Raw genomic sequence first — 16,437 nt, 5'->3', positions numbered from 1 at the left:
CACCCCACCACCCAGTGAAAACTTTAGTAGGCTGAATATTTCAAATCAGGGTACCGTTAAAAGCGGGATATGTGCAGCAACTTCGCTAGCAGATTTATACAGTCTGGCGGGAGCGTTGGCTCCACCACACAAGCGCAGAGATCACCAACAACATCTGTTAATCCAAATGCATCCTCTGTGTCGCAGACGCAGAGCAGTGATTTGAACGGGTTTGTAAACTCCAGACAACCGGTCATTGGACCGCCTACTGGCCTGTTGAACAGGCAACCCTATGGAGATAGGACTCCACAAGAAACTCACACCATCAATGGTGTGGGTTCAAATCATTTGGCAGAACCAAATGATAGAGTCGGCGGATACTATCATGGAACCGCCGCTCACCTGCGCATCACAGCCGGCGGTGTGCCGGATGAGTTGCGCTTCCGGAGACAGACCATCAGTACGGAAAGTGTGCAAAGTTATTATGGAATCTCGACAACGTCCTCCACAACTTACACAAGTAGCTTATCAATAACTAATAGTGGGCACCAGAGGTCGCCATCAAGAACGCTTGCTAATACTTCTCCTAGCTTAAACACATAAGGCTACTATTAGCAAGGTAGCAACAGCCCGTGTTGTCACCACAGCAACAACAAGCTCTAACCAATGTGACTTATACTCAATCAAATATGCCCTCTCTAAGAACTCTTCAACAGCAAGGCTTACATAATGAGGCACAGTATAAAAGCTCGGCCCACATTGATATTGCACCGCCTGATGCAGATTCACAATTGCTCGCAGACTATCAAGCCCTCCAGGCTTTGATGAACAAAAAGCTTCCACCACCCACTTATGAAGTCAGTACACAGCATCGACCAAAAAGTACAGGTATACCAAATCAACCAGGGAGTGGGTATTCTGCTCTACAGCAACAGCAGCCTAATCATGTTGCTGTCAACAATCATCAAGAAGTACACCAGAACAACACACCTCCTCCCCCTCCTCCCAGTTACGAGGAGACGAAGCATCAGATGGCACGAAACACGGGCGATCCATATCAGAACTATAACGCACACAGGCAACATCATGCAACTATCACTGGTACTGTTAGTCTGCCTCAGCATGTCTATACTAATAATAATAATCAGCAGCAGCAACAACAGCAGCAGCAGCACAATAATACACATGCACAGCAACCAATTGCAATAGTAACCTTAAGAGTAGATTCGTCCAAGCCTCCACCTCCATATCGACCACCTCAAGGAACTCAATCTCCAATCTCAATAACATCTCAAAGTCCTCATGCAAAGATCTTGATGACCCCTGTACCGGCCACAGTAAGCACAACAACTGCCCTACCGAGAGGTGGCTATAACACCCCTGTGTTGCAATCAGTGAAGAGTCAGGCTGTGCAGAAACCTGTTTTACAAACTGCTCATGGACCAGATCAGTTGCCTGTGGCACGGGGTCCATCGCCAGATACCATCAGTACTTTATCAACACAGAGTACTCAATCAACCCAAAGTACTCAATCAACCCAAAGTACTCAATCAACCCAAAGTACTCAAAGCACTCAATCAAATCAGAGTACACAATCTAACCAAAGCACCAGAAGTTCATCCACTAGATCTGATTCCCCCGTTATATCTTTACGAGCACATTCTCCCATCTCTGAAATTTCAATTTCATCAGCAGCTTCTGACACGGGTAGTGAGAAATATGTTCCAACCGGCGGGGGAAACGAAAGGCCGAAGAGAATCGAATCTCCTGTACCTGAGAGAAAGAACAAAAATGCGCGCAATGATTTCTTACGTGAACCGCGGGTAAAAACATACTCTCCTCAAGCTTACAAGTTCTACATGGAACAGCATATAGAAAATGTACTGAAGTCTGTAAAAGCGAGGCAAAAGAGACGCATGCAATTGGAGGCTGAAATGGCCCGTGTAGGATTGTCAGAGGAGGCACAAGATCAAATGCGAAGAATGTTGAACCAGAAAGAATCCAATTACATACGACTCAAAAGAGCCAAAATGGAGAAGTTTATGTTCAAGAAGATCCACCTATTAGGTGTTGGAGCATTTGGGGAGGTTGTGCTTGCACGCAAGCGAGACACAAAGCAACTCTACGCGATCAAGACATTGCGGAAATCGGACGTGATCCAAAGAAATCAGATCGCGCATGTCAAAGCGGAGCGTGACATTCTGGCGGAAGCGGACAACGAGTGGGTGGTGAAACTCTACTACTCGTTCCAAGACGACGAGAACTTGTATTTTGTGATGGATTACATCCCTGGTGGAGACCTGATGAGTCTGTTGATCAGACTAGAAATATTTGAGGAAGATCTGGCGAGATTTTATATCGCTGAACTGATCTTAGCTGTGGAGAGTGTCCACAAGATGGGCTTCATCCACAGGGACATCAAACCTGATAATGTGCTGATTGATAGAGACGGACACATCAAACTGACCGACTTTGGACTCTGCACAGGTTTTAGGTGGACGCACGATTCCAAGTACTACCAAAAGCGTAAGTACTACTGTAATGAGTAGAATCTTTGCCTAAAGGCTCTGGTCACATTATTAGACAGTTTTAAGGTGGTACTACACCCCTTGATAAATTTGTGACTATTTTTGCATTTTTCTCAAAAACTAAGAAAACACTGGTAACAAAAGTTATGTATATTATAGGGGCAAGGAATCCAGTTACTACACTGGAATTTCAGAGACTTAAGACAAGTAGTTATTGATTTATTGATCAAATATTGGTTTTCCCTCACTTTTGACTGTAACTCCACAATTGTTGTCCGTGCTGAAATAAAATTTTCAGTGCAGTAGTTGTAGTCCTTGCCCCTATAATATACATATCTTACTTGTCACCAATGCGCTATGATTTTTGAGAAAAATGCAAAAATAGGCACAAAATTGGCCAGGGGTGTAGTACCCCCTTAACTGTTTAATAATGAAACGAAGGCCTTTTGGCAAAGACAAGAATCCATAACAAGCGACAATATTTCAACAGGTGCGCTGTCTGATTGAAAAAGTGGTCGAGCTTTCATCAAGTGCGACTACTCAGTCTTGCGTCTCACCTGACTCAAGCTCGGTATTTCTTAATGTGTGACAACCTTTTCAATCTGACAAGACGCCTGTTTTAACATAAGCTTGTTGCTAGATTTGCACCAATTTAGTTTAGGTGAGGATCTGGGCTGAGACCCTGGAAACTAGCCTCCCAAAATATTTCGGAACCAAAAAATTAAAAAGGCTGCAAAAATATTGTTGACCCTTAACCCTATCTGAATCAAACATCAAAAAGCCTCAATACACAAAGCATCTGCAAGCGCAGGTACTCCATGTGATGCGATTGCGTCATCATGCGAACAGTCATGGTCACGGAAAGCTGTGGCAAGGTGTGGCTGTGCACGTGTCTGGTTCAAAACCGCAGCTAAGAAAAAAAGGTTTCTCTTGTTCTTCTGTGTTTCTTTCTTCCTTCCTTTCCTTCCCACTCGCTAAAATAGGCCTGGGGTGTTAGTGTTAAGGTATTTACATTCAATCGCTGCATTGTACACTACAGGGAATTACAGTGAAAAGTCACTATAATTCTTTGCAGTGCGCAGTGCAGTGAAGTATGAATGTACTAAATTAGGATTTTATGTGTAGCTGTTTAAAAACAAGAAACTGCAGGAACTGCACAGAACAGTTAGAATGACGAAAAATGATCCCATGTTTAACTATCCTGCTGTACAGTACTAAACATGTATCCTTTTAATTGACTGTTACGTTATCACTCATTACAGAGGGCCATTACCGACAAGATAGCATGGAGCCAAGCGAGGAGTGGGGAATCATTGATAGCGCTTGTCACTGCACAGAAAACAACCACCACCCTCACAACCACAAAGATCACGCACACATCAACAACACAGTGTCCGATTTCAAAGTGGGCAGAACAAGGATGAAGACGTTGGAGAGACGGCGGAAACAGCAGCAAGAAAGATGCAAAGCACACTCGTTAGTGGGGACACCAAACTACATTGCGCCGGAGGTCCTCATGAGAGAAGGCAAGTATATTGTCCACTGTCAGTGGCATAGCTGGGATTGTGTAGGGGGCAGGGGCACCTAAGTTCCGTTAATCAATAAAAAATAAAAAAGTTCCCTAAAAAAAAGTCACAAAAACAGCTCTACAACTGCAAGTAGGGCTGGGGGTAAAAATGCCAAATTTTCATCGGGAGGGGCTGAGAGAACAGTTGCCACCTGGCTCCCACGCCACTGTCCACTATTGATATTGATAAATTTGGAAAATATTAGGAAAATGTTGTAAAAGGTGATTTTGATTTAACGGTGTATGACCTGATCAACCCCTATTTTGCTTGATCTAAACAGATTTTGATATCAGAAGAAAGCTCATAGTTTTGTCATTACTCCACTAAATGCATGGACCATCCCAATGGGTGTTACGTTTTTGCATCTCACCAAAACTGCTGATGCAATGTAACTCGTAATTTGTTCCAAACAGAATGGTTTTAGGGTAGGCCTCAATGTAAGATAGAAAACAGGTTATGAAATTTTGAAATACCTCACTGTTATGCTGTCATCACTTTCCAATGTAAATGGCCATTATAAAGTTACAATTTGATGGGCGTTACACAATTACAGCTGGTTAAGTGGTATTTGTCACAGTCAAGTGTGTCGCAATTTAAAATTCCAGACATTAATTGGAATGACTCATGAACAGGTGGGGATTTGGGACATTGCCCATAATTGTGATTATCTGTGGAAGAATAATTGGGGAAAGGTAAAAACAAAACAAACCTGCAAAATAGCAACTTGGTCATAATCAAGTGAAATTCCATTTGGGGCGGGTCTACTTCAAACATGTGTGACTGTGTGAGACATCGAAAGCATGAGGTAATGGTTTTGACTTGTGGTTACAAGACCTCCAGCCAGGTGTACATACATGTGTACGGGTATTATGTTTAGCATGTAAAACAAACTGTATGGTAGGATTGTGGGGATCCCCACAGCAAGATATGGTTACTTGTGAGCAGTGTTACTCCCTCTGGAAATTGAGTGCGCCAAATGAAGCATTTTGCCCCAAATTGGCCCAATTTTGGCTAAAAAATGTGTCAAATTGTAATAAAAAATGGCAAATTCAATATGCCTCCCGAGTAAACATTGCTTACGAATGTAGCTCTGCCATTCATGACCTAGATACGTAGGTTTCAGCCTGCGATGTCGAAGGTTCACTTCATGTATGTTGAAAATAATGTTATGTCGAATATGGAACAAGTTTTGCTATGTGCCAAAACCAAGTTGGCGCTATCTAACCCTTAACCTAACCCTAAACTTTGAGCTACATGTAACTCTAACTAATTTCATATTCGACAAACTAAGCCTCATCTCAAATTCAACATACCAAGCCTTGTTTTTGACATAGCGAACCTTCGCCATAGAGGGCGGAGTTCTAGGGCATACACTGATACATTCAACTACCTTAACTTGGAACCATTATTCTTTTGTAGGCTATACACAACTGTGTGATTGGTGGAGTGTAGGAGTCATCCTCTATGAAATGTTAGTTGGTCAGCCACCCTTCCACGCAGACACACCAGGAGAAACCCAAAGAAAGGTGAGAAGAAAATGTTATGATATTCTTCAGATCATCATTTGAAGCGTGCCAACAAACCACCCTTGCACTTACATGCCCTGCGCAGTTAACTTTAAGCGTGCGATGTGAAAGTGCGACCAGTGAAATATGTACCTACGTCACTACTGAACTTGAGATGAACCAAAGTTCAGTGGTCGTATCCTAGGATATCTTTGAATTTGAAAATCAAATACGGTGACGGATAATTGTTTTGTCTTTGAGGAAAGAAGGCCCTGTAACTGGTAATGCATTCGTATCAACAATTTAAGGTATAAGATTCCTTAGAAATTCAGACTAAAGTTCACAATTTTGTAGGCTCTATGGATGTAATACAACTTGACGATCAAGCTTCTCTTTTTTTTCCAAGCAGAGTTCTTTATTGATAAATGCAAGTTTTGTAAACCATGTCAGGAATAATACAATTCCTGCCAGGAATTATGTTCATGCCAATTATGTGTTATGGGGTATTCATAACCTCATTAATAAACGCGATGCGTGCGATCCAATCATATTTTATTATTTGTGAAAACGCGAACGCAAATCGAGGTCATTAATATCTCACAATTGACCGCAAAATGCGTAATTGTTCCAATGTCGCATTACAATTGACTTCTCGTGCGCCGTGTTAGCGTCCAACGAACTGCTTGCTGGCGCTGGCTGTCAGATTTGGATTGCGCGCTACCATATTTGCACAGATTCTGATACGCACTTTTTTATTGGTCGTTTTGTTTTAGCCTGATCGATTTTGGGAAAGGGAAGATGTAAAAATTGTTTAGTTTTACAAACTTTTGAGGAAAATTTTGTGTTATTTTGTAAAGTTAAAAGATCAAAGTGAGCGAAGTTATGAATGAGGTTAATAACTTTGCATCGGTTATATATCGGGCATTGTGAAAAATCTAAACATTTTGCTTTGGACCTCGGAATATCCTCGGGGCTGCGCCCCTCGGGATATTCCTCGGTTCCAAAGGCAAAATGTTTAGATTTTTCACAATGCCTCCAAATAACCGATCGCAGTTATTAACCTCTAATTAATTTGGTCAATCATTTGCTGTTTTTGACAGTCACTAAACTCCTAGTTGGGGATGTAAATTTTCAGGAAATTTTCTGATTTCAGGAAATTTTGCTTGGATCTTCTCTGTACAAAGTATAGGGAAATACACATTTTCAGGAAATGTTAAAGCATTTTCAGGATATTATGTCAGTGTTTGTGATTGTCTATATATTTTGTGGTGTTTTGAATTTCCTTAAAGCATATCTTTGATGTTTTGATCATATCCTTCACTAGGTAATTGACTGGCCTAACACACTACGCATCCCCAAAGCAGCAGGTCTCTCCAACGAAGCCAACGATCTCATCCTCAATCTATGCACGCAGCTGATCAAAGACTTGGCCGTGGCGGGGCCTCTGACATCAAAGGCCATCCGTGCTTCAAGCCTATTGACTTCACACAGAATATCCGCAAAGTGAAAGCGCCATACAAACCCACCATCCACTTTCCAGAAGATGTGTCAAACTTTGATCCGGTTATACCGGAGAAAGTGAACAATTCAACTCGAGCAACGACAGTTGGGAAGGAGGCCCTCGCGGCCGGCAGCAGAACGGGCTCGAAAACGGCAAGCACCCGGAACATGGACATGCTTTCTTTGAATTCACATTTCGCAGGTTCTTTGACGATGGTGGCCACCCTTATCCCGTTCCAGTCGATGTGGATCTACCTTCAGATCCCGAGATGGATCTAGGATCGAACTCAGAGCCGATTGAAAGGGAGAGTAGTCACGACTCGCAAGAGCCTGTCTATGTATGACAAATCGCTTTGAATCATCCGTATGGATGATACAGTATAGCTGGAATGACACCAGCGGCGTGATTGTTGATCTGGTATCTGAGAATGGAGATATACTTCACATTTGAAATGCACACCGGATTCGACATAATTGCCATGCAGGTTGTACAATGTAAGCCAGTAATATTGTAAAAACTCTTCTTGATAAAAACAAGACTTGAGTCTCTCTAACGCATGTATCTTTGTATCTTATGGTATATCATGGATTTATATGCATAATTATCTGTTGCTAGATGCTGACAGATCATTAAGCTGAAAACTACCAATTAATAAGAGTAATATTTAAGAATACACATAGAGGCGCAGTCGGTGAATTTTGCAGTCACCCGACTCTTTAAAAACCATGGTGGAATTTTGTGAAATAAAGAATTTGCCTAACCAAACAAAGTTTTCTTTTGCAATGGAGAACAAAGTGAGTTCTTCAATTGAATGACAAACCGACTTTGGTTACAATGTTTCTTAGCACAAAAATGTATCCACTTGTGATGTGCCTTTTTTCTGTAAGATAATGCCATAAGATACTCAGATTGAAATGCTTACAAATTCTAATCTTCCAATATGACTTCTTTTAGATGCTATTCTTTGCTAAGTTGATCATGTTTTCAAGCACACTGGATATGGCATGATTTTGGTTTTTTTTGCCAGTTGTTGGGTTTGATGGAAATAGAATTTTTATATAGATCGACAATGTGGTTTCTGATCTTGTATCATTTTTATACCACATGAATTTCAAATGTGCTAAGAATGTGATCAGCTTAGTTTGAGTGCATCCAACTAACTAATCAGAGCATGATGATGGTTCTTCACGGTATATTTGGCTCCTCATATATTCATTATTTTGTGCATCGAAAGAGATGCAAGACGGCTAGTTGCCAAAGCTATAAACCAAAATAATAAAATCATCTTCCATTGCAGACAAGTTTATGTATGGTACTTGATCATCATTGTCTGACTCATCTATACAATTGAAATCTTTATGAAGAAATTGCCTTTTAATGCACTTATTTCGGTAATTAACAGTACTGGTCTTGATTTAGAAATATTTAGTCTCAGAATTTTGTTCATATGATATCGATGTCAGTGTGATAGCAAAAGTATAATGAAATCACATAACAGCTCTATTACAAATACCATAGGTTAAACTATGGTATAAAAGCTTGATACATCACACATAAACGTTAAGAACCATCATCACTCCGCCTGATCACATTTAGCCAATTTTATCATCAAATGAGCCAGCAATATCTAATCAAAATTCCAAAGAAAATGAAAAAGTTGTTTGTATTTTGTTCTGTGAATCTGCACAGATCACAAATTCACTTACTAATTATGACACACAAATCTTAATCTTCCTAAACCCCATTGGCACTCAAAATTCTCAGCCTCTAAGAACTATTTTGATTGGTTACAAGGAGGGGTATATCACATATTGAGCCAATCAGAGATATGGTAAGAGAATAGTCAGTAGGGCTGAAGGATATTAAGCATAACATTGCTAAGAGCTCTACTTTGGTTGGTTACTGAGATGATTATATCATGTAATTAACCAATTAGAGGCACTGTAAGAAAGGCAGTAGTGCCCACGGGGTTAACCGAGATGCAGAATTGCAAATGTTTAGGGCTTGGATCCAGAACTAGTTGAAGATGTTGGACACGGCTAGTTTGGTTCCAAACCCTTGATGTTTAGTAAAAATTAAACTGATGGCAACTAAAATGACATAATATACTGTCAGTCAAAAATGTCATAGTGATATTCAGCACTAGAGTAACCATTACCAGCCCTTGTATTAAAAGGTAATAGCCAATGTATAATCCCACAGAAAATATTACATGTACTAATGTGACATTTCGTCATAGAATGGAGTACATACATGAATTACATGATGTCATGTAATGTTAACAGTAAAGTGCTAACTCCTTAAAAAAGAAGCTGTAAGGGTTGAACGATCCTGTTAAGTAAATTTGCTTGTCAGGTTTTAGTTATTTATTTATCAACATTACATATGTGAAACAATTTCAGTGTATATTCTCTTTAATTTGTGTACCAAATATAAATAACTCTGTACTTTACCGAAAGCTTTAACAAGTACCCCTGTCAGTACTTACTAGTATTGTTTTGTGACCTTACGCAGAATATTCCCTAGTTCCTTCATTAAGTAGTTGCAAAGCGATCCGACTTTATAAAAGTTTTATTATAACGTTCGGCAATGAGCCAGGCAAAACCTAGTATTGCAAAAACAATAAAGGATGCCTGAAAGTGGTAATAACATCAAGTATAAACTGTGGTAAAATATCTATCATTATGTATAACAGGTAGTCAAATTACTCAATGTTAAAAAAGTATAGCTCATTGGCGATATAATACTGCAAATCACGATTGAATGTTACGATCACAAATTGAAATTGGCCAGGAAGGGAAAGTCAACCATGATCAAGATTCTTGACGTAAGTCAAATTTTGCAACTACTCAAAAAGGAACTGACTTAACTTTCCAAAGTGCTGCCTAATAATGTTATATTACTAGTGCTAGATTATCTTGCAAATGGCATTAACTAACTTGACAGAAAATTTGAATAACCTTGCCATGCCTAACAAGACTATTGGGTTATTCCATTGGAAATCCATTCACCCTCTGGAAGACATCATCTTAATCGCCCACACAGATTTCAAATGGGGTTGCCCATTCAGGTAACCACATTTGAAATTCACACTCTGTATGTGGACGATTTAAGCTCATGTCTTCTGTAGTCGGTGCATGGATTTCAGCTGGAATAGTCTGTTTTAAAACTAACGTTCCACTGTGAGGGACCAAAAGAAGTGCCTGTGAATAGAAATGCACAGTAGGTATTGTGTAAAAATTTACATAGTAAAGCTGTGGATTAAACAAAGCAAAAAGAAGCAAATAAGCATCAGACCAGTACTAGAGTAGAGGCTACATGGTGGGGTCAACTCATACTCTCATACGTTCAGTGTGAAATGGCACAAGCAAGTCAACCAGATGTTTTTGGGTGTGAGCTTTTGTTCCCAGCTGCTAAAGGTCATGCTGGTGGAAGTTACAGAGCACTGAACCATGACTGGAGGGAGGAGAGTATGGCCACATGTAGCATAGAGCACTTTGTCGGCTGCTAGTCGTATGGGAGTAAGGATTTTGGTAGCATGGACTTGAAATTTTATATTTGATCTGAACATTTGATTCAGTTTGCACATTGGCATGGTGGAACAAGGCTTTTTTAAGAAGCTACTTGTTGCAATAGAGTTTGTAATGAAAGAGATGGTTTGTAGATAATTCAGTGTCCATGCGTACGATTTCCTACTCCCAAGAATGCTGCCTTAAATGCTTTAATAATAATAAAAAGAAAGTGTGTCTTACGAGATTTTGTATAATGTACAAAAGTGCCTTCTCGAGTTGATGGTGAAGGAAAAGTTGAGAGGAGAAAAAAATTGGAAATATTTTGACTTGAGAGATGACAAATGGATGGAAATATTTTGACTTGAATACCACTACATGCCCAGCATGGAACTAATCATGTGTATAATTCAGTACTTTTTTTGTACATGTGCTTTTTTTGTTGTTGCTATTGAAATTGTGACATATGTGAGCAATAAGGTGGGTATGTGACCACTGTCCTGGCATCATATGTCGGTCACATGATCATTCCAAGGGGTAGTGGCAAAGGCGAAAGTTGCCATCTGCATGCCCTTGGTGTAAGTAAGGTATAATAGGCTCACACGTAGAGGGATTGGAGCTGATTCCTGACACACACTTAACATTGAATGAAACCAAAGAATTAGTAGAAATTTGACTTGTGTTTCCACTTTTGCCTTTTAAAAATGGTTTGCTAGCTGTGCTGCTCCTAGAAAATTGGGCAGTATTATACTGATGCATATTGATCAGATGAACTATAAGTACTTTATGAAAGAAGATGGATGAATTTTGGATGGCTCATTTTTTGCAACATTTTGGACAATCAATAAATATTTGGTATAGTCTTCCTCTATATTGTGTTCGCATAATTTGGCTATCACCAGCCTGTGTGAATGGCTATCGCCAGCCTGTGTGAATTACGTAATTTTTCAAAATAGATTTGTTTTGGCATCTTGTATAATTGCTCCATTTTCTGGTTGAGACTGCAAGCTTGAAACCATACAATGACTTAATGTTTCTTAGATTTTACTAAAAATTACATAACAGCGTAGCATGTTTTAATGAACTGTGACCTTTTCCTTTTTTCAATTCATTACTTAACAAAATATGCTAAATCTAACCATTTCTATTTTCAAAATCTGAAACTTCAAATTCTTGATGAGATGATCTCCTGCTGTTTTTACTAGTCAGGTTTGCTGACAAACATTGCATCTGATGAACTTTGACCTTTAAAATGGATTTTTGTATTCTACACAGCTGGATTTCCTTGATCAGCTTGTACATGAAAGGGATGTTCAGTATTTGACTGTGAAAATGGCAGGTGTTGACAGAAACTGGTTGAAGAGTAATTAACAATATTGCAGGTTTAAGAAATTATGCACATTTTTATGCTTCATTTGAGAAAGAGAGACCACCTTATTGGACAGGTCAATATTTTGCCTCCCAATTCAGTTATGAAGATGGAAATGGTATGGACTGATATTTTTTTAGAGAAATGTAATGTTTAGGAAGACCTCAAATGAAGCATGAAAAATAAATTGTAAACTCACTAGGATTTCAAACATGCTCATCCATCAGTACATAGTTCCATAACCCCAATAGACTTGTACATTCATAGAATGACCTATGAGTCTAATGGGTACAGAATCTCATGCTCCACAACTGGAGGTCAACCTTTGAGCTATGCTTGTTGAATGGTGGTTATTGAACTCCGTCATTGGAGATGAGATCATTTTGGTTCATAGTGACTGCAGCTGTTCCACAACTATTAAATGACCTGGAAAATTGAAAAGAATCTTTGTTTGGAATTGATGTATTACGGAATTTGATCTCATGTGTGAAATGCTGCATTCGTATTTGAAATGTACTGGTAACTACTTTGTTTACAACATTGCGATATATATCTCAAATAATCTAGGGTCTTGGCGAAGGAAGAACATTATGTGCCAGTTTTAATTGATTCTTTTACAGTGCCAACCGTGATTGAATGGTAAATTACGCACATAGCAAATACCCTAATTAAAGTAGACAAACAGACCAATTTCAACACAGCATGATTTTGATGGTGTAGTAATGTGTTCATTGGAATCTAACAGCCTGTCAAAACGGTCTGGTAGCTTGTGATCCATAGCTTATAACAAGAATGTGATTATTTGATGGGCACTGACATACATTGCACAACATAATCACTTTGCCGATTCATTTTGATGCCGGTAGAAATACTCGTCATATTCTGGCGGTATTTAAATTCCATTTTCCAGTAGGTGGAATGACCATAATTTTAATACGAGCCATCAACAGCTATTCATCACCCTCTAAATACCATGCATTTCACACATTTGAAATTCCACAAATACTGATCTATGTGCTTAGTTCACAAGCACACACAAAACTTTCATCTTAATTATTTATTAATTTTATTATTATTTCATCGTTGTTGTTGTTGTTGTCGCCGATGTACTGCATGCGAGTGAAAATGTCGCCGGATTGACTTTAAAAAAGCATGCCCGCACCTTGCTGCAGCTAAAAGCCAATGAAGCACTTTTTATTTTTATTTTTTTGTCGTAGTATTTTGTTGACAGTAGTTGCTTAGAAATCCACAAAATAATAAACAGTTAATATCTATTTCCTCTAATATATATAACAGTGTACACATGTATTTTTTTTACATTTATGTACATCTGTATCGAGTGAATTTACTGTGGGTAGAGTATAATTTTGTGTATAAAGAATATTATAAAGAAACAAAAAGCATTTGCATGTGCTTTGTATGTATATGTATATAAAATTTTTGCTGCACATAATTAAAACAAAAGAAAGTATGTATAAAAATGTGGGATAAATGATAACACTATTTTCCGGGGGGAATTGGGGGAAAGCTTGGTGGGTGAGTGTTAACAGGGGAACAATGTGTGCAAATGCCCCATTTATTGGGCTAATCCAGTTGAAATCCTTACACCCCCTTTGAAAGATGTGACCTTAATCTTTCATTCAGGAGTATGAATTTTAAATGGGGATACCTGCCTGGGTGACTCCATTTGAAGTCTACATCCCCTGTGTGGGGGATTAATGTAACATATTTCATAAGGGGTGTATATGGATATCAACTGGAATAGGCCATTGTTGTATTCATTGTACTTCCAAATATTTGCATTCTTCTTTGGTAAAGTTCTCTTTTTCTGTTGAAACAAGAGCTGATTTAGAGATTTTTAAAGAATTTATTTTCAGAACTTTTGTTATGAAAATTTGCCAAAGGGGCGGGCTTCATACTGTAATTTAATGTCTTCCGAATGTTGAAATTATGATATAAAAAGAACCCGCAGTGATTTATAGTGCGCTACACACAGGCACAATGCATAGATGTTGATTCACAAGCCTCAGCACACTTTACATCTGTATAATGTGGGTGGATTCATGCAATATTTTGAAGTGGATCAGAACTAAATGATATCCTAAATACATGTTCAGCAACAAATTCAGTCTTTTCTTCCTTATCAACTTCAGGTTTTTGTTGTTCCAATGAAGTTTCCGTAAATTGAATAGAAAGGAGAACTTAACCAAAGAATGAAATGGGCTATTCCAGTTGAAATCCATACACCCCTAGGGAAGACATGACATCTGCTACACAGGGATTGTGAATTTCAAATGGGGTTACCTGAATAGGTGACTTCATTTGAAATTTTCACCCCCTGTGTTGGATATTAAGGTCATGTTTTCCATAAGGGGTGTATGGATTTCGACCGCAATTGCCCAATATGAATATTTGAGGTGATTAGGGCAATGGGCATTGACTATAGTCAGTTGATGTATAACATTTGCTTCCTAGTAATTCCTTTCCTGTCGCTTCGTTTAAAATGCAATAATTGTTTTAAAATGCTGTGATGTGTTAAAAGTTTAGCGATACACACCCTAGGAATTGCAGCAAAACAATGCATATATTTTATAAGAATTTGAGTAAATAGAAATACATTTTGTGCAAAAGATACCATGTTATTGGCATGGTAAAAATGATACAAAATAAGAATGTAGGAAATATTTACTAGGAAGCGTAAGTGTAAGTTACAACTTTTGTCTGCAAGGGACTTGGTACGTGCTTGAGGGAATTGGTATGTGCTTGAAATCGAACTATTTGACATGCAGGTATTAGTATTCAATAATTTTTTTTTAAGTAAAAATGCTTTTTGTAAAAAAATATTTATTTTGGACTTATTCTACTTTCAAAATTCAATTATTGATCATTATTTTACACATTCATTATTGTAACTAGGTTTATTTATTATGATCAGCTGTGAAAAATGTATTCAGGTTCAGATTTGGGTGAAGGACAGTGGCCACAAGATTTGGGTGGTTTTTTTTTGGGGGGAGGATTGGGATAAAGTGTATTTTAGGTGGGAAAAACTCCAAAAGTTGAAACGTCACAGATTTCATAATTTGACTGGTTCTGCTTATGTAAGGGTAACACAATTGGATCATTTTACTAGTAAATCTATTCAAGGCCATGACATGTCTATAATTAATGTCATCATAATGTTGTATTCAAAAATGGGATGGAGAAAATTAAAAAAACTCAAGGAGTAAAAAATATTGGTTTGGGGTAATAATCATTTAATCATGTACAGGGACTTTGTATATTTTTTGATATGCACCTTGAAAAAGCCTGTTGAACATGTCATTATTTCATATTTCAAGCACATAATCAACATTTATACTACCTATTCCAGATTCCAATTAAAATCCATACACCCCCTATGGAAGACATGACTTTAATCTTCCACACAGTGAGTGGATTTCAAATGGGGTTACCTGAATGGGTTGACTTCATTTGAAATTTACACCCCCTGTGTGGGAGATTAAGGTCATGTCTTCCATAGGGGGTGTAAGGATTTAAACTGGAATAGACCTATACCATACTGTCTAATAGTTGTTGCCCATTGTAGTTTTAAAATGGAATCCTTCATATAAGTAAGTGTTCATTGTTTTAGGTGTAATATAAGCAAGCATTAATTCATGAAAGTTTCTAATATTTTTGAGAAAAGTTTTTCAAAGTATTTTTATGTCAAATCTGTAAATGATTTTATCCATGTGGTAAATATGAAAGTAGGTCCATTCTTTTGTATATAATGGAGTCCTACAGTATGTACAAAGGAAATGTGATGACCCAAAACTGGTTTGTATTTAGTCTATAAAATCTGTTATATGATGAGACCGTTCTATATAAAAGAAGTTAAAAGATTTGTAAATCCAAGAAAGTAAAAGTGTAAAGCCAATGAGATGTAAATCCAAGTGTTATTCCAAATTAAATATATATTTTGATTGATAAAACAAGAGTGAGAAAATGTGAGGATATGTCCTGTTTTGAGGATACTGTACGTGCAAAGTAGATGTACGTGCAAATGATAATGATATGAATTGTATTAAATGAATGAAGTAACAATATAGAATAGCTATATAAAAAAGTTATTTTTTAGTTAGTTATGCGATAAACACAGTGAGGATGTTGTAGGATATATAAAGCAATCACATCACAATGTGTTCATAACGAAAGAAGTGCTTGATGTTGAGACTGTTGTGTATTATTGATAATAGAACTGTTAATTGCTAAAACAAAAGTTTGTAGTAAGCACACAGCTAATTATAAAGAGAATGCAAAATAATGTTTTGGCAGGCCCCTGATAAACAGGTTTCAAAGCTGTTGAACTATATGCATCATCCAATATTAGTTCTTTCTAATCCCATAATGGTGTTTGTCAGGCAGTAAAACCACACATTGGAGTTTACCTCAAATTGCAGTCTGACATGTATAAAATTGGAATTTGGCCTTGTTCCAGC

The 16,437-nt window shown here is 38.1% G+C and overlaps 1 protein-coding gene across 1 annotated transcript; it reads left to right on the top strand.

Annotated features, from left to right (window-relative positions):
• Positions 1–69: 69 nt before the first annotated feature.
• Positions 70–14,772, top strand: LOC140157822 (uncharacterized). Its single transcript, XM_072181070.1, is given in 7 exon segments — positions 70–570; positions 603–2,505; positions 3,770–4,033; positions 5,495–5,601; positions 6,905–6,991; positions 6,994–7,156; positions 7,159–14,772. Coding segments are annotated over 7 exon segments (3,291 nt in total). The 3' UTR covers positions 7,425–14,772.
• The last annotated feature ends 1,665 nt before the right edge of the window (positions 14,773–16,437 follow it).

Source organism: Amphiura filiformis, chromosome 7, assembly GCF_039555335.1.
Source record: "Amphiura filiformis chromosome 7, Afil_fr2py, whole genome shotgun sequence".
In the NCBI taxonomy this organism is placed as follows: Eukaryota; Metazoa; Echinodermata; class Ophiuroidea; order Amphilepidida; family Amphiuridae; genus Amphiura; species Amphiura filiformis.
This window is presented reverse-complemented; position numbering and strand designations above follow the sequence as displayed.